The following is a 22,182-nucleotide window of genomic DNA, read 5'->3' on the forward strand; positions in this document are numbered from 1 at the left end:
ATAGTGTTGATGTTGACTACCACTACTTTGACGCTATCCTATTTACTTTTTAGCGCTTAATTGTTAATTATATAATTTTCTTCCAACTCTATTTACTTGATCATTTGCCCTGTAGTTCTTTGAGGGTTCATGCCATTTACTCAGATCTTACACTTTGAAAGTCAAAAGTTTCTGTCTGCTAAATTGTAAATGGCAATTAAGATATGCATAAAGTAATAAAAGATTACATTTGGTCATGGTCTGTTTTGATAAGTAGGCCTAATTAGAGAGACTAATGTAGTGGTAGTGGCAGTGATGACGAAATGTTGTGGTGGCAGTGTTGGTTGCTCTTGACAGATGGCACAGAAACCAATTGATGTTTATGGGAAGACAGGTTTTGCAAGGACAGTGTCACTCCTCCACCTGACAGAGACTACTCCCTCACTACTCCCTGTGGTTACACACAGTTGGGAAAGGGGACGTGATGGAGTCGACACTGACTGTTTGTGTTGTAGTGATTTTAGCTCTACTGGTTGACGGTAAGTGTCACGATATTCCAAATGCTATTCTAAGAATATTATAGTTTATTATTAGTTTATGTAATCTCTCAATAGTAATTTACAATGTAAATACAATATCAGATGTAGCGTAACAACCATAGGAAGTCTTAGGTTTGTATTGAATAGGTATGTATCGATATATTGATATAGCTATTGATAGTAGAATGAGACACATGTTAATCCATGTACATTATTCTATAATGTATTCTTTATATATGATCTTGCTAATATTAACTGGGACCTATGTGACACATCTCTGTGGCTACATGAGAACGTTTAAATTAGAAAATTGTCATATGACAAACAATGCCAGGTACATTGTATAGTTACAGTTAAGTAATATATGAGAAAAAAAAGAAGTGATTATCTACAAAAAACATGAAATACCAGAACTTGTTTATGACAGGGAAAAAACCTGTTTGATTTGTTTCTGTTCCCCCCTGGAAGATAATCTGTGTTGATAAAACACATGCCAATCTCATGACGTAAATAAAGGTCAAGTCCTATCTATGCATTTGTATTGGTAAAACTTTCCAGAGAGGTTTCTGTTTCCATGCTAACAATAATTCTTGTAATTTCTCAGGTGCCAAAGCGCAGGCCGATGGTGAGTTTCATTCATTCATTCATTCATTCATTCTCCTTCTGTCAAACCACTTAAACTCTGTGATTGATTGATGTACTTTATTTAGTAAGACATGAGAAACAGTACATGGAAGTACAATTCACAATACAAGGTTTACTAAATTGGATAACTGGTAAACCACTAAGCTTGTTTAAAATGAGTTCCCACGCACACAAATCATGATGACATATAAGAGACAGACAGATATACACTACTATACAGAACGTCATACAATCAGTTTACAGGTTACTGGTATGAGACATAAAGAATATGTACAAAAGATGTACTTCCCTCTAGACCAAATGTGTTTGCCAAAGATAGCAAATCTGCAAGCTCACAATGTGTGGTAATGCAACGAGTTGTGAGCTTGTTGATCTACTAAAACAAATCAAATCAGATAGCCCAAATAAAATACGTTTTTGTACTTATGGTGGGTCAAAGTACAAAAAACGGGATACATCGGCATCCAACCCTGAGTACTTCACACCTGAAGGCAAGGCAAAGCAAGTTAATGTAGCCCATTTCAACAACAAGAAAATTGTAAACGATACATTGTAAAAGAAACACATTATGAAAGTACATTTGAACACAGTTGAGTTAAGAGAATAGAAAATAAGAATAAGTTCAACAAACTCGATATGAGAGAGAGTTACAGTGCTCCGTAAGATATTAACCAAAAGTCTCAATAAAAGGCATGACCAACATCAAAGTCTTCAGCTCTGACTTAAAAGAATAAAAAATAAAAAAGACAGCTGTACCAGACCTGTGGTTTTCTGGGAGTTTGTTCCAGATAAATGAATGTTGCTTTTTTGACTTTGGTAACATGAAGCATACCTGTCACAGAAGTCTGAAAGGTTCATAATCAGAAGACCATGTATTTTGGCCCTAAACCATTCAGTGCGTTATATCTGAGAACTAGAGTGATATGGCACTACAATCAAAACTACAGACCTCTCAAAACAAACTAGTCCGACTACTACTAGGCCTCACACCTAGGACTCACCTAGCCCCTGCTCATTATGCTAGGGTGGGATGGCTCAGGGTAGAGGACAGAGTACAACAACTTGGAATGGGTACCTGTCTAACTACTTCAAAAGACTGGGAAACGCCCACGGGCACAACACCAGAGGGAGCTCCACTGATCGCATTCTCCCCAGATTCAGCACAAACACAGGATGAATTCATTATACTATTATGCCACCAAAATGTGGAATGCCCTACCACCAGCCATCAAAAAGTCCTACCTCCTAGTATTGATGATTTCTTGTTATTGTATGTCTTTATATGTCTTGATGAATTGAATACATACTGTAGGACCACAATGGAAACAACTCAGGGCTTTTTGTGTTATCCTTTTAGCAGTATTGTATAACTGTACATCTGTACTTTTTGCAAACTGTTAAAGTATTAAATCAATCAATCAATGATCTACTTTCGTGTTAATTAAGGACTCAAGCAGCAGCGTTAGTGGTTAGTCCTTTAATTAATGTGGCTGTTAAAATTCATGGTCTGAGGCCATGACTACACCAAGACTTGGTTGTGGTATTTTACATAACAATTGAAGCTGAGCATTATCGCTCTTCCTCCAAAAACAAGTACTTCCGTTTTGTCTTTGCTTAATTTGATTTCGTTAGCCTCATAGCATAATTACCTAACTCATATTTTTAAGGTTTTCAGGAGAGACAAAACAAAAATAATAACTTTCTGCTTTGGCAGAAAGTAAAACACCCATTTTGCCTAAGTCATTTTTATCTGCCTTTATTTACATGTGCCTAACTCTCTACTCTGCTAACACTGCTGATTCATCCTGCCTTATTTCCTATGTTCTAAGCCTCTAAGAATGCTTGTTACATTCAAACACTTTTTGCCTAAGTCAAAAAGTTGGCCTCATAGCATAATTGCCTAAATCATTTTTGGAGTATAACAAGCATTCTGATAGGCTGAGGACATGGCACAATGATGCAGCAGTGCTAGGACAGTAGAGTTAGGCAGAAATGTCAATTTAGCCAAAAAACTACTTGTTCAATGCACATAGTTCACTTGTATTGGACCATAGTCCCCTGGAGTTATGGTTATGTAAATGTGTGTATAATTGTGGCAACATATTTAGTTGATTTCCATAATCTGAGAGGAGGCCCCAGAATGGAGCCTTGGGGAACTCTGCATGTTATTTTTGTCCTCTCAGATGTATAATTAGCTATAGACCCAAAGTAGTCCCTGTCCTTTAAGTAGCTTATGATTCAACACAGTATAGTACTATGCTAGAAAGTCCTACCCGGTCTTCCAGTCGGTCTAGTATACGTAATGTATAAGGGTTTTCACTGGGTGCGATCCAATTAACTGAGAATTAGCCAGCATGACAGTCACAGAAAAGTTGTGAAATAGAGTGTTTGCCTTGAGGGTAGCTCAAAGGCATGGCAAATGTTTGTACTGAGGAAAGGCCAACAGAAAGGCCTAAAAATAAATGAATCTATAGAGGCTTCACAAAGTAACATAGCCTAAGTCATGGTTATTATGTCGGTGGAATGTAGTTTGTCTGGAATTTGTTTTGATGCATTCATCTCTTCAGGAAGCAAGTGAGGTCCCTGCCTTTGACCTGCAGATTATATAAATAGTTTTCCTGGAAACTCTTTTGAGTAAAACACTACTAATAATGGCAATCTCATATAGATTAAGGTCATGTCTCCCTACTACACCATACAGTAAAAAAAAAAAGGTGTGTGCACAATTGCAAGATTAAGAACATTTGTGTTGAACTCTCTCAAATAATCCCACAATTCACAACAATCTATCATCAAATATAGTCTGCAGGCCATGGTTTGACTGAGCACAACGACAAGAGCAGGCTGTCCAGGTGTAAAAATGGTGCGCAGAAAATGAAAAGGGGAGTGAGAAATAGACAAATAGTACTGTATGAGCACTTATAGCAACGCAAGCATGACAGAGAGTGGATGACAGTGGTGGAAAGTAACTAAGTAAATTTACTTAAGTACTGTACTTAAGTAAAATGTTTAGGTACTTTTACTTTAATGGAGTATTTCCAATTTTCAGTACTTTTGCTTCTACTCCACTACATCTCAGAGGCAAATATTGTACTTTTACTCCACAATTATACAATTACACAATTATATGAAAACTTTAGTTACTAGTTACTTTGCAGATACAAATTATTATATTATGAAACATACATTAACCACTTCAGCCCTATTTTATACCGAGGCTATTTGAAAATAGCCGATCTACAAGCTCATAACTCGTCGCATCGCTGTTGTGAGCTTGTAGATCTGCTATTTTCAAACATTTTAGTACTTTTATTTTTTGATACTTTAAGTATATTTTTATGCCAATACTTTTGTACTTTTACTCAATTAACATTTTGAACACAGACCTTTTCCTTGTAACAGAGTATTTTTATATTGTGGTATTGCTACTTTTACTTGAGTAAAGTATGTGAGTACTTCTTCCACCACTGGTGGATGATGTGAAAACCTGCTGGGGATGAAAAAAAGCAACAGAAGTGAACAGAAATGAAAACATTTTGGATTGGAGCCTTGCATGGTTGTCATGTTATCGCTGGGTGGAACTCTTATATGCACAAAACCATTAGATCCAATGTTATTATTTTACTTTTGTTATTACTTTTCATTGGTTAAATATTTATAAAACCCACAGACAGACTTAACCAGTTTTCAACCTGGCATCTCTTTTAACAGCGTTGACGTTTTACACAATCTGCTTGTCTCGTTGCATTTCCTTGTAGTGTGTGGCATGGCGCCACTGAACACCAAGATCGTAGGAGGTGCTGATGCTCCAGCAGGAACGTGGCCCTGGCAGGCCAGTCTGCACTATCAATTCTCCCATCGCTGTGGAGGATCCCTCATTAACAGCCAGTGGATCCTGACTGCTGCTCATTGCTTTGCACCGTGAGATTTGCCTCTCTCTAAACTCTACATAATGTTAACTGTCTGATTCCTTTTATTGTTATTCTGGGCATGTTATTACAGGCAAACATTTTTTCAAAAGCCTGGTGAACATTTGGCTAAAGTAGCCAATCTACAAGCTCACTGTAGTGAGCTTGTAGATTGGCTATTTTCTGCAAAGAGATTTGGTGTAGGGGGGGGGAAAGGAGCGGAGCAAGTTTAGACAGCCCCAGTGTTTTATTAAACATTTCTTACTCTCTTACACATGCCCCAAGACTATTACTAAGATTTATGTGATGTAACAATTATTAAGAGAGATCAAATACTGTAGGTCCTATTAGAGATGTAGGACCTATCTGGAGGACACATATTTGATGTTGTGTTATGCAAGGCCTGGCATGCTTTTCTGTTTGCCTTTTATTATAATCAACACAGTGACTATGGGATGGGAATCAAATCAAACCAAAGTGTTCATCCAGATCAAAGCAAATAAAATAAACGTGTGCCATTAGATTGCGAGATATTATTATTTCACAAGTGTTGTTTTTTATTTTTTAACAGTCCACACATCAAAGCTCTGCTTTCTCCTACACATACGTAAATGTTAACGGGGCTGATTCCTTTGCTGCTACTATTTGTAGTTGATCGGCGTGTGAGAAAGGTGAAAAAGAGTTTATAATGGTTATTGGGTGACCTTTGCTGGAGCCAGTTTAACAATCACAAATGTTAAATCAACTGGGTGGGTTAATGTTTACATCATTTAATTATACACTTTGAGGTAGCAAATAAATATTGAGTATAACGCTGTATATGTTCCTCCTAATACCACTGACATCGCTCTCTCCATACATTCAGTGGCAGCGGTATCAGTGCCGGTGATATCACAGTGTACCTCGGACGAGACACCCAGCAGAGCATCAATACTAATGAGGTGTCCAGAACCGGGTCCCTGCTCATCAACCACCCTGACTACAATACCGCGACCAGTGATAACGACGTCGCATTGATACAACTCTCCTCCTCGGTTGAATTCACCAATTACATCCGACCTGTCTGTCTGGCGACAGACGGAAGCGTCTTTCCCGCTGGCACCATCAGCTGGGTTACCGGTTGGGGCGCTATACGCAGTGGCGGTGAGACATCTTTCAGTGATTGTTCAATGAAACTACACATTCTCACTCCCAGGCCATAATATGGCGATGAGGTGGGCAACATCTTCAGGCTCCTGTGTCGCATTGCTTTTTAACCCCATGCCATCACTTTTCAATGGAATGCAGTCGTGCTTCCTCACTCTCAGCTCGTAATAGGTTGATGCACCATTAAAAACATCTAAAACTAGAAAAAGTGGTCCTCGGAGAACAGGTCACCGCCAGGTCAGGTAGAATCGGCCTCCTGGTGGCGCTATAACAGGCCCATGTGAAAAATTTGGGGCAGAGGTTCGGAATTGGCATCCAGGGAGTGTGTGTGCAAAGTTTCGCTGCGATCAGGGCAACGGTGCCGGAGATTAGCTGTTCACAGACAGAAGGACGGACGGACAGGGTGCAAAACATACTCTCTCGCCATGCCTTCGGCCTGGCGGAGACAACAATGGTGTAGTGTCAGAAGCGGACTTGAGCCCTGTGAGGTACGCCTGAGTGAGGCGCTAGCTGAGTGAGTGGCCGCGCTCAGCGGTGCAATGTCCACTTCTGCTGACTCAGAGCCGTTCGAGTCTGACGCTTGGTTTGATGTTGCCCAATTCTTCACCTTAGTACAACTGTATGACCTGGATGTGAGAATGCATTATATGAAACATTGCTAGACAATCTATGGCAAAGATTCTCGATCATTGGGCTGGAACGTTGCAAGATGTTCTCAAAGGGACAACACACCAATTGTCAATTGATACCTTTCACTTTATACTGAACAACATATTTTCTCTTCCAGTTGCTCTGCCTTTTCCAATGACGCTGCAGGAGGTGGATGTGCCCGTTATATCCAACGATCAATGTATGGCCAGCTATTCCACCCTCACTGACAACATGATTTGTGCTGGTCTTACAGAAGGAGGAAAGGACTCCTGTCAGGTATGTAATCTAAGTCCAGTGTCATTCATTCTCCCTTTAGACTGAATTTTCATTCATTGATTTATCCAGTAAACAAGTAGTTGGCCGGTGTTAATTTGAGAGTGGTTTGTTCACTTGTACAGAGGTGATGCCATTGAATTGGCTCTGGGGCAGATATACCTCTACTGTTTGGCTAGCTGAATTTTTAATTTAAGTAATGACATGGATTGATATAAGCACTTGCATATTTAGTTATGTTTAAGATATATTAGCATAGAGGATGTTGTTGTGCAATGTGGTGTGCTTGCACATCTGAAGACGCCCCTCTGCTAAGCTCCCTGTTGGATTGCAAATCTGGTACATGTTACAGACTAATCTTTGCCCAAGTTAATGAAGTCATTACTAACGCTGCTGGTGCATTTAAAACCCCTTTGGTTTGGGCTATAGTGTCCCTATCACTTCCTTGAAACAACATGCAACTCTAGATAGCCCCCCTCATGAAAATACAGATTTCTTGATTGGCTAGAGAGGAAGATGACATTTGTCACACATTTTTTATGCATTTTATGCATCTAAGTAAAATCTTTGCACTGTGTAGAGAGTAGACCCCTCGATATATGATTCGAATGTGGGGTTGATTGATTTTCTGTAAAATAGGCTACTCCCGCAAACTTTGGTAGCCAATTGTATAGCCAATTGGTATGGAATATCAAAAATGATATATGTTTATTACATGACTCCAGACATAATGTGAAGCGATTTGTGTGTATTTTGGACAACATCTATAGGATCTATAGCAAAAAGTGTGTTCTGAAGAAAATGCAAGCGGGCGTCTTTTTTATTGCAAGCGGGAGTCTTTTTTATTGTACAAACTATGGTTCAGTAATCATGCATCGAAATGTGGGAAGTAAAACAATTTGGGGTGGAGTAACTTCCTTGGCCTACTGGCCTACTGGTCTAGCCGAGATTAGTTCCAGATTGACACGCACACAGACAGATGCACAGACAGGGTCAAAAATATAATCACCACCCCTGGCCTTAAGCCTATAGCAGAGATAATAGCAAATATCCATTTTGTGTTTCTTGCGCAGGGAGATTCAGGTGGCCCAATGGTTTCCAAAGAAGGTACCCGCTGGATCCAGGCTGGAGTTGTGAGCTTCGGTCAGGGTTGTGCCCAAGCTAACTTCCCTGGTGTTTATTCCAGAGTGTCCCAGTACCAGACTTGGATCAACAGCCAGATCACCAGCGACAAGCCAGGATTTGTGTCTTACACCGGCTCCAGTAATGTGTCCTCCCGTGGTATATCCAATCTGTTTTCCATGTCTGTTTCTCTCCTTGTATCCATTTTACCCCTTGTATTTTCTCTCTATTTGTTCTCATAAGCATCAGCCAATGTAAGGGACATGGGCATGTTTTTTTGTTTGTTTTTTTGTTCATTCCTCAGGCTAAATATATAAAGAGCACAACAACTTCAACCCTATAGCATCTCTATTCTGGGAGGAACATTCACTGAAAATAGCAGATCACACTCAACGCGTCACATTGCGAGTTGTGAGCTTGCACTGTATGGGCTATATTCAACGACGAGATTTGTTGTAAAAGAGCAGACCAGGTACAAAGCCAACCCCGGTCAACTAAGTATTAGTTTACTAAGTATAAAGCAGAGGTTCTCAAACTATGGGCAGAGGTGGACAGAGTACTCGACCCCAGTACTTGAGTAAGAGTATACTCCCTGGTTAAATTTACTCCACTGCAAGTAAAAGTAGCTCAGTCAAAATGTTACTCAAGTAAGAGTAAAAAAGTACTTTAAATATACTTAATATATATACTTATATTATACATATATTTAAGTAATCAAGAGTACATGCTTTTAAAAATACTTAAGTACAAGTAAAAGTAAAAGTAAAAGTACATTTCTTTGGGTTGGGACTGCAGGTGGGGTCACGGGAAGTTGACAGTAGGGTCACACATTGAAAACTGAAAATACCTGAATGCATCAAATGTTATTTTTTAAGGTTCTGGCAACACAGTACATGCAATATACTGTAAACTATAGTACATTGATAAGAATGACAGGAATCACAGCTTTGTAAATGTATTTGTCTAAATAAAAGGTTTGAGAACCCCTGAGAACCCCCCTATATGGTTTAAGTGCAACCACGTGAATCCTAGCATTCCTGTTCTGGGGTGAACATTTGGCGAAAAGAGCAGATACAGTACATGCTCACGATGTGTCACGTTGTCGTTGGTACTCCTGATGTGTATAGGGGCTCCAATTAATCCAAAAGTTTTGTGTCTCTCTCCTAACAGAGAGAGGTAACGATGTCCAAATTACAATAAACCTGACAGTGCATCTAGTGTCCAATCTGGGTCACCATCTGCTTTAAATAACTTTATTGATAGTGTCAATCAGTGGGTGTCCTACCTACCCGACAGCAAGGGTAGGACACCCAACCACTGCACACATGTACTAGTTATATTTGCCACGGCCACAGGCATTGGTCACGAGGTCGTCCCACATTACCATACGTGAAGTTCGTGAACATATACCCAAGAAAGACTCATGAGCACAAAGTACCGACGAGCTGGCCAGATGGAGAACCGGGATGACTGGAGGGCGACGATGGAGGGCTCGTCCGAGGACAACATATTCTACCATACAGATTGGTTAAAATAATGTTTTATAATTTCAAATAAGTCCCAGATTGTACAGCTTCAACCTAAGTTGAATGTATAGCTAAGTGTGTATTGAATTGCCTTGTTGTTGAAATGTGTTATAAAAAATAAACTTGCCTTGCCCTGCCTTGCCTATATAAATTATGTTTACATTTGAATTGGAACAAATTTGCATTTGATAATCTTTTTCTGATGCATAACTGAAGTGAAAAGTTTCCTCTGGTGTAACCTCGTTCCCAGTTTTATCTCCATCTTATGGAGAGATAAAGCCTGGACAACTACCCAAAGTGCCTAACTGGAAGTAAATTGGGCTACATGTTGTCCAGTAACACACTTTCGGCAATAGTTTAACAATTAGTTGCAATTAGTTGCAATAGTTCTTCTGCAACTAATTGTTAAATTAGTTGCACTTTTCTGTAATCGTATTCTTGCTCTGTAAAGCACCTTGAGCTGCATTTCATGTCATGAAAGGTGCTATACAAATAAAGTTTATTATTCTTATTATTACAGCCTACCTCTAATGTTGTTCAATATCCAATAAAAATAATATGTCCATAAATGTCCATGTCTATTCCTCATACTAGAACTTCGGCCGCGCTGCGCGCGGCCTCAGCACTATATCATATGATTATTATATTTGATTAAGATATATGATCTTATAATAATCATGGGGCACGTATAATCATTATCTAATAATCATATAATATAATGAATCATCATACATCTTATTAAGTAATGTGTTTACAGAGAGACAGACAGGCTAGATATAGATAGATATATAGTTAGATAGATAGATAGATAGAATATTCGTTTTATGCTGATGGATAGATAGATAGATAGATAATGTACATTTGTTTGTACTCAAGTAGGCTACTGTACAAATGTGAGGGGTTTTACTTTTTTTTTTTACATTTGTTTTACAACCTGCACCTGGCTTTTTGGTGAGTTGTTGTGAGCTTGTAGATCAGCTGTTTTCTAAAGATTTTTCAACATGTTGACTTATTAGAGGTTGCACATGAACTCTGCAGGCTGGTGATGATTTGGATGTGACATTGTGTGACAAAAACCCACAAAATACACCAAAATAACACTGTTCAACGGGCTAATTAGATTGCATTGATGACATTGACCACACTAACGTTCATACAGGTTGTTGATAAGATGTTTAACATAGCCAGCTCACAGTGGTGGCTTATCCAACGGGCTTTAGGTGCTGAAGCACAGGGCACCAACCTGGGGGGGGGGGGGCACCAAATGGCGTGGGGAAAAAAAATCGGCGAAAATCGGCGAAATTTAGAAGCAGAGCAGAGCAGAGCAGAGCAGGGCTCAGGGCTCAGGGCTCAGGGCTCAGGGCTCAGGGCTCAGGGCTCAGGGCTCCCCCCCGTTGACAAAACGGGGGGGGGGCACCAAGCCATGGACCGCGCAGCACCCCCCGTTGACAAAACGGTCCCGGGGGGGCACCGAACCGGGTCCAAGCACCGGGCACCGCGAAGGGTTAGTCCGCCCTTGCCAGCTCAGCTCGCCCTACTCTCACGGAGCCCTGTTGTTGCTGCGTCTGCCTGTAATGGCGACAGCAAGCTCTCTGGAAACTGGCCTCAGGATGACACGACCAATGAGAGTGAGCGCTTTCGTTGTTGCTAAGATACAGTGTATGGCACATGGGTCTCTGCCCCATAGCTTGTGGATCTCTGTCACATGATTGGCGTAGCCTGCGTTGCCAGGTCTGCCTTTTGTATAATCGATTTTGGTCTTATTTGGGCGCGCATTTGGGCTCGTTTGCATAGACCACGGCAGTGCTTGTTTCTTTCCGTTTGACTGATGTGGCAAAGGTGCTCAGTTTGGTGAAACGAACCATCCGGAAGTAAATTGCGAGCTGGCGAAGTGATTTGCATAAGTATTGGGGCATAATGCGTTTCATATAATTGTACATCCTGCAAGTACAGTAACGGTATGGGAAGCAGGTATGCTGGGAGGCAGAATATTGAGGAATTTTTGTGAAAAGTTTGGAGTTAGTTGGGCCATGGGTCTGCTGGGATACCCTCCACATGCAATCATTTCGTCTCCATGAGTTTGCTTGTCAATTATAGTGGGAGGATGTCATATACATAGCCATAGCTGAGTGGTTAGTGAGCCCGCTTAGGGAGCCAGAGGCCCTGGTTGCCCCAGATACAATTCCAGGCCAGGCCAGCAAATGTGTCGATGAAATGAAATTTGTCCCTGAGCAAGACTCTTAACCCCTAATTGCTCACAGGCCCTCATTGGAAACAAGACCGCAAGGACTTTCATAAACGGACCTGTTAAAGGAATTATCCTTTATTTTAAGCACTGCTTGCCACTTCTATGACTGACTTTGTGTGTATGTGTGTAGAACGAACACTTGCAACTGATTACCAACTGATTACACAAACAGGACCACAGCGCCACTTAAAAAGACAATAAGGAACCATAGGCAGTAGGGAATCAGTAATAAGGCTGCAAAAGGCAGTAGGGAGTCACTAATAAGGGAGCATAAAGCAGAAATAAGGGAGCATAAGGCAGTAGGGAGTCACTAATAAGGGAGCATAATGAAGTAATAACGGAGCATAAGGCAGTAGGCATAAGGCATCTCCAAAGTTTCCAAAGAAGACCTACGAACGGTATGGACTATCAAAATTCCGCTTATAAATGTTTATCACATGGGTCCAGAGATCATGTGTACCGATGTTTGTGAGATCAGGACAAAATCTGTAGGAGGAGGAGCAAAAAGTGTGTTTTGAAGAAAATTCAAAAAAGAAATCCAGAGAGAAAGACATTTTTATTCTACAACCGGTTCAAGAGTTATAGGTCTGTGTGTTGATTAAAACAATATTGAACCAATGAAAATTATTAAAAAGCGCTTCTGACAAAACCAGCTAACTCCATTGGATCCTCAAACTGTCTGCTAAACCAGCTAACTCCACCAAAGGGGGGTGGAGTTAGCTGGTTTTGCTGACTCCAGGCTCCACCCCCTTTTGACCTCCAACCTCATTGTGAGCTTTGAGGTCCATCCAGCTGTTCTTATCGATGATGGACAAAACCTCCTAACACAAATTTTTGTTTTGTTTTTTCATTTCCTGAAAAATGAACATTTTGGAGTTAGCTGGTTTCTGCCCGACAGCAGAGATATACTCAATGGGTTGGGCTTATCGGGATGTTGAAAATTCGCAACATTCAGCCTGGTGACTCGCTCGCCTGTGGCTCGGCAGTGCCTCTCAGATGAGAACCTGTTAAAACGACGGAGGCACCCTCTCTACGTCTTGGGTTTGAGAACAGCACATCAGCACTCCAGTGTGGGTGGGGTTATCGGGTTGTTTTCAGATGTGTACCATGCCACCGTCCATCACTATGTGTAGGGCTTGAGAGTGAGACTATGTTGGATTCCATGAAGTTCCAAAAATGTGTGAACATTGGCGAAAATATAGCTGATCTACAAGTTCAAAGTTGTGAGGTTGTAAAGCGGCTATTTTCAGCAAAGAGGTTTGGTATAGAGGGGAAAAGACGGGGACCAAGTATAGAGCCCTGGGGTACCCCAGTCAATTGAAGTATATAGGGTTTAAATGGTTACAGTCGTTTTACATGACTATTACACAGATTTATTTGATGTAACAATTATTAAGAGTTATTGAATTTGTCCTATTAGAGATGTTATCTGGAACTTTTGTGATATTACTGTATATTAATGGTAACCTTTTTTCTTCAAACCGACCATACATCAAAGCTCTGCTTTCTCTTGTACACAAACATTTTCCAAGGAATATTCATTAGTTAATACTACTTGTAGTAGTGTGTGAGAGGTATTAGTTTCATGATTTACTGCTATTTGGAGTTTATCGGTCTATGAGAAGTGACTAAGAGTTTTAATAGTGCTTGGTGCCCAGTTAATGTTAAATTAACTGGGTGGGTTAATATTTACATAATCCAATTATAGACTTTGAGGTGACCTCTGTCTGGCAACGGAAGCGTCTTTAGCTGTGTCATCATCACCTGGGTTACCAGTTGGGGCAGTATCCACAGTACCGGTAAGAGATCTTTCAGTGATTGTAATCTGAAACTGCACATTCCGTGGGAAACATCTTCTCTCGCATCAAACGTTTGATGCGACAGTCTCCCTTGTTGCATTGCTATTCAGCAGTCCTGGTATCACACATCATGTGACCCACAATGGAACGCAGTATGTGTTCTCACTCTCATCTCATAACAGGTTGACACACGAGCAAAAAAAATCTAAAACAAGGATAGTGTGGTGTCAGAAGTGGACTTGAGCCCCTGAGGTACGCTTGAGTGGCCATGCCAAGCGGTGTGTAGCAGACATGGGGTAATAATTATGGGAAATAATAATGATAATTATGAAAATATTGAAAATATTTTCTGAAAAATCAAAATATGAATTTTCACCAAAAATTAAGGAATTGTGCAAATTAAGGGATTAATTTGCACCTCAACACAACCATGAAAAAGGCTACGCAAGAATCTTTGACACAGTATGATGCATGGGTTCTGGTTAGGGAATGATTGGAAATATTTGCTTGAAATCATTTGGAAAAAGGACCTTCGTTTATATCAAAATAATGTGTTTATTAAGATCAATCCTAGGATAATAAAACAACCAATGAAATGGGGAAAAGAACAATAGATCAGTACTTCATAAGGTGATGAAACCGGTTAAAATCTCAACAATATACAACATAACAGATCTACAATCTGATCAGATCGAATGGCCACATTTTAATATACTAAAGGAGAAGAAGGGATTACAGTCATAAAGAAAAAAGAAAGATCAATGGTTAAAAATAGCTAATCTGCCCTCAAAACTACACTCAGTTGCCACCCCACATGTGAAATGCATTATGCTCGCCTGTCCATTGGGGGAGGGGCGAAGATGATTCTTTGGTCTCTGGTGGAGAGACCATGAGGCTGTGGCTAGCAGGTTTAGCTAGCGTCCAGGCAGTTGTCATCTAGGAGCATCTGGCTTTGGCTGGAGAGCGTCCTCAGTCTCCACTCAACTCGGATTGAGGAGACAGTATTGTGTGGCTTTTGGCCCACGTGTGAGAGGGAGCGGAGCAGCTTTCGGCAGGAGCAGGCATCTGGCCTTGGCTGGACGTAGGCCCGTGGTTCTTCTCGTGGGGAGGACCTGAGGCGTTGGCTAGCATGGATAGCTAGTGTCCGTGCCGTAGCGTAGAACAGGGTGTCACCCGTGTGGAGAGGGGGAAGGGACTTCTCGTCGACCTTCTGTTGATGCTTTGTCGTCAGGAGAGAAGCGTGGGGGGATTTGGCACCCCGGAGAGAGCAGAAAGAAGGGACTCAGGGATGAGTCGACCCCCTGGTCATCGAGAGCGGTGGAAGAGAGAGAGAGAACTGGGTGACCAGTCCTCTTTATAGTTGGAAGGAGGGGTCTTCCTCCTTCTTGGCCCATTGGGGGCGTGTTGAAGGCGGCTGTGTGTGGCAACCTTCCTTACTATTATGAAAAACTAAACTTATCTGCTAAGTACCTTGGGGATTTCCTATTAATCCATTGGACTGGATATTTGGAATCACAATGAATTAAGAATTGTCTAGGTATTAAACATGACCGCATTATATCAACTAGGGAGCCGGTAAGCATTGAAGCCTAGTTAACAAGAGAAGCATCACATTTAAAAACACAAAAGTTCATATTATTGTTGTAGTCCTTGTACAGGACAATAATTATATATTTTAAAGTGACAAAACATGACACAGTTTATTCACATTCGCTTGTTTGCTCATTGTCTTGTGCTCAGTTAGTGTGTCACTGTGCTTGGTGACGACATTCCAACATGTCGTAAAAGTCCCAATTCTCTTATCTGCTAGCAAGGCAGAGAGAGAGAGAGAGAAAGCAAGTCTCTGACGACATTCCATTGGGCAATAAAAGCTTCCCTTTATCTCAAAACATACAGGATGCTTTAGAGCTCTGCGTCCAAAGGGGGAGGGGGGGGTCTTTGCGATGAGGGTCCACTTGGTTATGAACTGGAAACCATATTTAATTTGCCTTCTATGTTCATACTTGGTCCGCCATCATCTCTACAGACCTCCCCTAGTTATCAATGTCAGACGAAACGGAACGTTGACGTCACGACCTTTGATAACACAAAAGAAAATGTGAGAGGACAACAGGAACATAGAAATCATAGCATCTGCATTCACATGTCAATGGCAACTCTTTCATTAAGCTGATCTAGTGACACTGGATCCGACTGTTTGAAAGAAAATTACCTATTAGGCATTGGCAGTCACTGTCTGACTCCTATTTTCTGAGAGGGCTTTTAGGATAATCACAAACACCTAAGAAAACATTATAAATCAGAGAACAAAAAGGGAAAAACTCCTAAACATGCACACAACGATTATATGTAGTTTTGTCTTCACAGGTAGGCTTTGGGTTACCTATAGTGAAATGGGCCTAAGTGTACTGCTCACGATGGTGTGAGTGGAAATGTGGCGGTACAGGTACAGGTTAAAGTTTGTATGGTTTTTAGCTAAGGTTAAGAAGTTGCTGCAGATTTGAGAACCTATATAACAAGTGTCTTGCTCCTCCCCTTAGTCACATCCTGTGTGCAGAGACAATAATTTCTATATAGCTGAATTGACTGAACAACACTACAAGTCTTAGTTGGTCCAGTTCCTGTTAACTGGGTTCTTGTAGCAACCATCATACATCACTATCAGTGTAATACACTTTTGGTAGGATAAAGAGGGGAAATCACACTAAATGTGGGTGGAGTTACAGTGTACTTTGTTAGTAGCATGCTTTTAATCCACCTAGGGTTAGTAAAATATTCAAGCACACAAACCAGACAGTGTTCATTATCATAGAATGACTGAGGAGGTTAGTTAGGTGAGACACAAAATGAACTTGTTAAGCGTCTTGGGGAGAGGCCATGTTATTTTGAGTAACCTGATCTACCTTTTATGAACACATTTGACTGTTGACTCTTTACTATTTTACCAGTTTGATGGGGTGCATTTATACATTTGTTTGTATGTCAATGCAGTTTTGCTGCATGTCTATAAACATTGCAACCTGTTAACGCCAATGGAATGGAATCAAGCAGTTAACTTGACAAAAAGTTTTAAATTTTGAAAACAACAGACATATATATATACCGGACCCCCCTGATGTTACAGATGAAACACGAACTGTTGTGAAGTGGTGTCATCTGAAACATGCATTGAGAATAGTCACCGTGTTTTTGGTTTTTATCAAGGTGAGCTAAACGCGATTAGGACTTCTCCAATTCTTGTTGTCACGGACTGGGCTTGAATTTTGTGTGGCAGCGTGTGCGCGTGCCTTTCTTTGCCGTCGTGATTGTTTGGGGATCTCAGCTGGGAGCTGTTTTACACACTCAACAGGGTTCTCATGTTTTGTCCCAGAGTTATCCCGTGAGGGAGGGCGACCGCGGTCGTTTGAGGAGGACCGAGCACATCTCCAGGAGGGAGCTTGGTGGTCGTCCCCCCTGTATAAACCATGGTCGTCCTGTCTCTTGGGCTGCCAACTATCGATTTGGGCGTCAACAATTTTATGCGATGCCCTTTGAGGTTCATTGCATTCTCTATCAAAAGCTTGCCGTGCCAGATTGCGTAAATCAGCTGCACGCTTTTTAGAATTGATTCCAATAGGAATGTGCCTTTTAATGGAAGGGTGTAAATTATTCAAGAACAAATCCTTGAAATTCACATTTTCCTCCATATCCGGGACATTTTTGTTACCAAAAAATGCAATCCTCAAACGGTTATAAAAGAGATTAACTTTTTCACCTTCGTGTTGACAGACGGACACGGCGGACAAGAGACCTCCTAAAGCTCGGTGGTCAGCAAATTCTTCAATTATCGCTTGACACAGAACGGGCCAATTTGCTCGGACCTCGTCTGTCTGTCGCCTGATAAAACCAGTTACCTCGCGGTTTGCGGTTTGATAAATCAATTTAACCTTGGTATCTGTGTCACTTACACCACATTCTGCTAAGTGATAATCTATATCATCTAAGTAAATGTGTGTGTCTTTAGATTCACCTGGCTTTGGGTCGAAATTTGGGATGAATTTCGCAACTTTGGCTAAGTCGGTATTACTCAGCAGATGTGCCGGCTCGCACCCCCCCGTGGTTTGAGGTAGGGGTACTGGTGCATTCAATGCTGCATAACCCCAGGCATATGGCTCGAGGGCAGGTTGCCCGACCGCCGGAGGTATGTTCTGAAAAGATTGGAAAGACGGTAACATGGCGGGCAAGCCATTTGAGGCGTGTCCTTGGACATAGTGTTCAGCTCGAATGGGTGGTCTATCTACCAGAGGCTGCTGCTTTGTCACAGGGTAATGATCATAGTGAGGCTGACCAGAGAGTGCTTGTGATTGGCCTTGGAGGTCATGGAACCTTTTAGCAAAGTCATTCTCACTGATCCAATCACCCTTCTCGAGGAGCTCAGTTCTATCCTGCAATTGAGTGACACTGTCTTGTGCTATTTGTAACTTGACACTGTTTTGCATGAAGTTTTCTGCGATGAGCAGTTGTAGTTCACTGACAGTGTCTTGCAGTTGACCAATTTGCTGTTTGGCTAAGGTTATCTCACCATTTTGTTGCGTTTTCGCTTGCTCCAATCCTATGTTAAGGTTCTGTAGCATGGTGATGTAACCTGTTGCCGCATTCAGCATAGCTGTGTGCTGTTGTGTGGCCTGTACGGCTGCATCCAACATTGCAGTTTGCTGTTTTATTTGGTGTTGTGCCACTTCTAACTGAGTATTTTGCTGGCCTAAATCGGTTCTCAGCATTGTGTTGGTTTGTAGAGCACACCCCGTCTGTTCTATGTCTGTTTGACCTTTAGCTGTTTTAAAAGGTGTAACCAGGTGACATGCTCCAGTCTGACTCATATCTCTATCAAAGTCAAATTGAACAGTGTCTTGCAGTTTAGGGTCAAGGCTGTCTGTTAGAAACTCCAAGGCACGTTTTATTGTGTATACAATTGAGTGTAACACGTGACGTAGCCCTTTTAAAGGATCTACGTATATTAAAACTAACCCCAATATCACTGTAAACAATGTTATTAACTGCCCGATTATATCGGTGTAGCTGGGTGGAGTGGAGGGCTCAGACATCTTGTTGCGTTACTCGCTCTTTCTATGACTAATCAGTCGGACTCGACAGGGAAGTCTCACTTATGGGAAGTAAACTCCAAAAATTAATCCAAAAAAAAACTTCAATAAAATAAAAAAAAAATAAAAAAATTCAATTTTTAAATTTTTTCTTTCTTTTTTATTCAAATAATTTTATCCATTTATAAAAACCTCAGAATAAACGTGAACAATCTGCAAACGATCTTTGGAAAGCGAGACATTGAAAAATTAACGCAATTATAACCGAAAATCGTTTGCAATCGCCAGATTTACTGTGTTGTTTCACAAAAGGGGAAATAATTTGTACAATACTACAGGTTAGTCTTAGAATAGAGTTAGAACGAGAAACTATACCCAAACTCAAAGTGTATTAACCTTTAAATAACATCGGCCCTTTACCATAGAAGTGTTTACACTGCCAAAGTATGGACTATTAGTTACTACAAGCCAGTCACTAGTATGAACAAAACAAAGGTGGTCTACTGTTTGTCTCTGCCTGTGGTTTTATGACATGCAAGACAAGGACCAGGCTTCCTCGCCCCCCCCCCTTCTGTTCCTGTTTAAGGGGTGTTCAAAAGGGGATGGGCTAGGTATGTGTGTACCGCTATGTGTCACTAAGTTACAACTGGCGCACAAGTCTGCTTGTATCCAGTTAAAAAAAAAATAAGTGTGACACAGTCTCACTTCTACCTACCAACTTTAGCAGTTTAATTATTGGTAGTTATTGGTTACACTAAGGATTAGTTAGTTAATTTTGTTTTTACTCTACAGGAAGTGAAGAATGCTGTATTTCAAACTTCCTCAACAATGGAGAGGGGCATCCAGTAATTACAATATCAAACTAAATTCAATGCAGATATATTAATCAATGTATCAAATGTAGGATATTTGACATTACTATTCTAGTAACGGATTTGTTCACGCCACTAGGGTATACACACGGAGGGAGACTCCATGGACTTAAATTTAGCTCTTTGTCAGATCGCTATTCCAACAGGCTTGATGATTCCGCAAGACCCCTAACTCACGAGCTTCAGATTATTCTGCAAGTTGGCCACTAGATGACGCCAGCATGAGTTCTCTAAATATCTGTGGGGGTGGAGAGAAGGGGCACGGTTAAAGTGCCCTTTGTTCTCTTATCACCACAGGAATTTAGATGTTTAGGAGGGAGACCTATTTTAAACAAAAGATTTTCTCTGGCAATTTTTCCAAGATTTCCAAATTTTCCAATTATTCTCTAACCAGACATCAGGGACTGTGCCTCACAACGGGGCACCACTTTATGTAGCGGACATGGGGTAATAATTATGGGAAATAATAATGATAATTATGAAAATATTGAAAATATTTTCTGAAAAATCAAAATATGAATTTTCACCAAAAATTAAGGAATTGTGCAAATTAAGGGATTAATTTGCACCTCAACACAACCATGAAAAAGGCTACGCAAGAATCTTTGACACAGTATGATGCATGGGTTCTGGTTAGGGAATGATTGGAAATATTTGCTTGAAATCATTTGGAAAAAGGACCTTCGTTTATATCAAAATAATGTGTTTATTAAGATCAATCCTAGGATAATAAAACAACCAATGAAATGGGGAAAAGAACAATAGATCAGTACTTCATAAGGTGATGAAACCGGTTAAAATCTCAACAATATACAACATAACAGATCTACAATCTGATCAGATCGAATGGCCACATTTTAATATACTAAAGGAGAAGAAGGGATTACAGTCATAAAGAAAAAAGAAAGATCAATGGTTAAAAATAGCTAATCTGCCCTCAAAACTACACTCAGTTGCCACCCCACATGTGAAATGCATTATGCTCGCCTGTCCATTGGGGGAGGGGCGAAGATGATTCTTTGGTCTCTGGTGGAGAGACCATGAGGCTGTGGCTAGCAGGTTTAGCTAGCGTCCAGGCAGTTGTCATCTAGGAGCATCTGGCTTTGGCTGGAGAGCGTCCTCAGTCTCCACTCAACTCGGATTGAGGAGACAGTATTGTGTGGCTTTTGGCCCACGTGTGAGAGGGAGCGGAGCAGCTTTCGGCAGGAGCAGGCATCTGGCCTTGGCTGGACGTAGGCCCGTGGTTCTTCTCGTGGGGAGGACCTGAGGCGTTGGCTAGCATGGATAGCTAGTGTCCGTGCCGTAGCGTAGAACAGGGTGTCACCCGTGTGGAGAGGGGGAAGGGACTTCTCGTCGACCTTCTGTTGATGCTTTGTCGTCAGGAGAGAAGCGTGGGGGGATTTGGCACCCCGGAGAGAGCAGAAAGAAGGGACTCAGGGATGAGTCGACCCCCTGGTCATCGAGAGCGGTGGAAGAGAGAGAGAGAACTGGGTGACCAGTCCTCTTTATAGTTGGAAGGAGGGGTCTTCCTCCTTCTTGGCCCATTGGGGGCGTGTTGAAGGCGGCTGTGTGTGGCAACCTTCCTTACTATTATGAAAAACTAAACTTATCTGCTAAGTACCTTGGGGATTTCCTATTAATCCATTGGACTGGATATTTGGAATCACAATGAATTAAGAATTGTCTAGGTATTAAACATGACCGCATTATATCAACTAGGGAGCCGGTAAGCATTGAAGCCTAGTTAACAAGAGAAGCATCACATTTAAAAACACAAAAGTTCATATTATTGTTGTAGTCCTTGTACAGGACAATAATTATATATTTTAAAGTGACAAAACATGACACAGTTTATTCACATTCGCTTGTTTGCTCATTGTCTTGTGCTCAGTTAGTGTGTCACTGTGCTTGGTGACGACATTCCAACATGTCGTAAAAGTCCCAATTCTCTTATCTGCTAGCAAGGCAGAGAGAGAGAGAGAGAAAGCAAGTCTCTGACGACATTCCATTGGGCAATAAAAGCTTCCCTTTATCTCAAAACATACAGGATGCTTTAGAGCTCTGCGTCCAAAGGGGGAGGGGGGGGTCTTTGCGATGAGGGTCCACTTGGTTATGAACTGGAAACCATATTTAATTTGCCTTCTATGTTCATACTTGGTCCGCCATCATCTCTACAGGTGCGATGTCCACTTTTGCTGACTCAGCGCTGTTCGAGTTGCATGCCGCTAATCTTGGAAACGTATATCATGTCGTCCCTCCATTGAAGTAAAGGTGTGGATTTATGTAACCATTTGCATAGAGTTTATGTAAGAACATTTGTACATCTTCTAAGTTGAATTAACACAGGATATTGCAATACAATGGGGTGTGCTTACACATTTGAAAACACACAC

General features: G+C 41.1%; 1 protein-coding gene across 1 annotated transcript; it reads left to right on the top strand.

Moving 5' to 3' along the window:
• The first annotated feature begins 391 nt into the window (after positions 1-391).
• Positions 392-10,303, top strand: LOC308097925 (tryptase-like). Its single transcript, XM_080446064.1, has 6 exons — positions 392-518; positions 1,123-1,143; positions 4,922-5,084; positions 5,937-6,214; positions 7,005-7,144; positions 8,215-10,303. Exons 1-6 carry the CDS (start codon positions 464-466, stop codon positions 8,503-8,505), a joined length of 948 nt encoding a protein of 315 aa, XP_080302190.1. The 5' UTR covers positions 392-463; the 3' UTR covers positions 8,506-10,303.
• The last annotated feature ends 11,879 nt before the right edge of the window (positions 10,304-22,182 follow it).

This window comes from Gymnoscopelus braueri (assembly GCF_963280865.1).
Source record: "Gymnoscopelus braueri genome assembly, chromosome: 13".
Classification (NCBI taxonomy): domain Eukaryota; kingdom Metazoa; phylum Chordata; class Actinopteri; order Myctophiformes; family Myctophidae; genus Gymnoscopelus; species Gymnoscopelus braueri.

Excerpts from the sequence above, each read along its gene's own strand:
- LOC308097925 (XM_080446064.1), top strand. The coding sequence starts at position 464 with ATGGAGTCGACACTGACTGTTTGTGTTGTAGTGATTTTAGCTCTACTG. Across the intron at positions 519-1,122 it reads TTTAGCTCTACTGGTTGACG|GTGCCAAAGCGCAGGCCGAT; the intron begins GTAAGTGTCACG and ends GTAATTTCTCAG. Across the intron at positions 5,085-5,936 it reads GCTGCTCATTGCTTTGCACC|TGGCAGCGGTATCAGTGCCG; the intron begins GTGAGATTTGCC and ends CCATACATTCAG.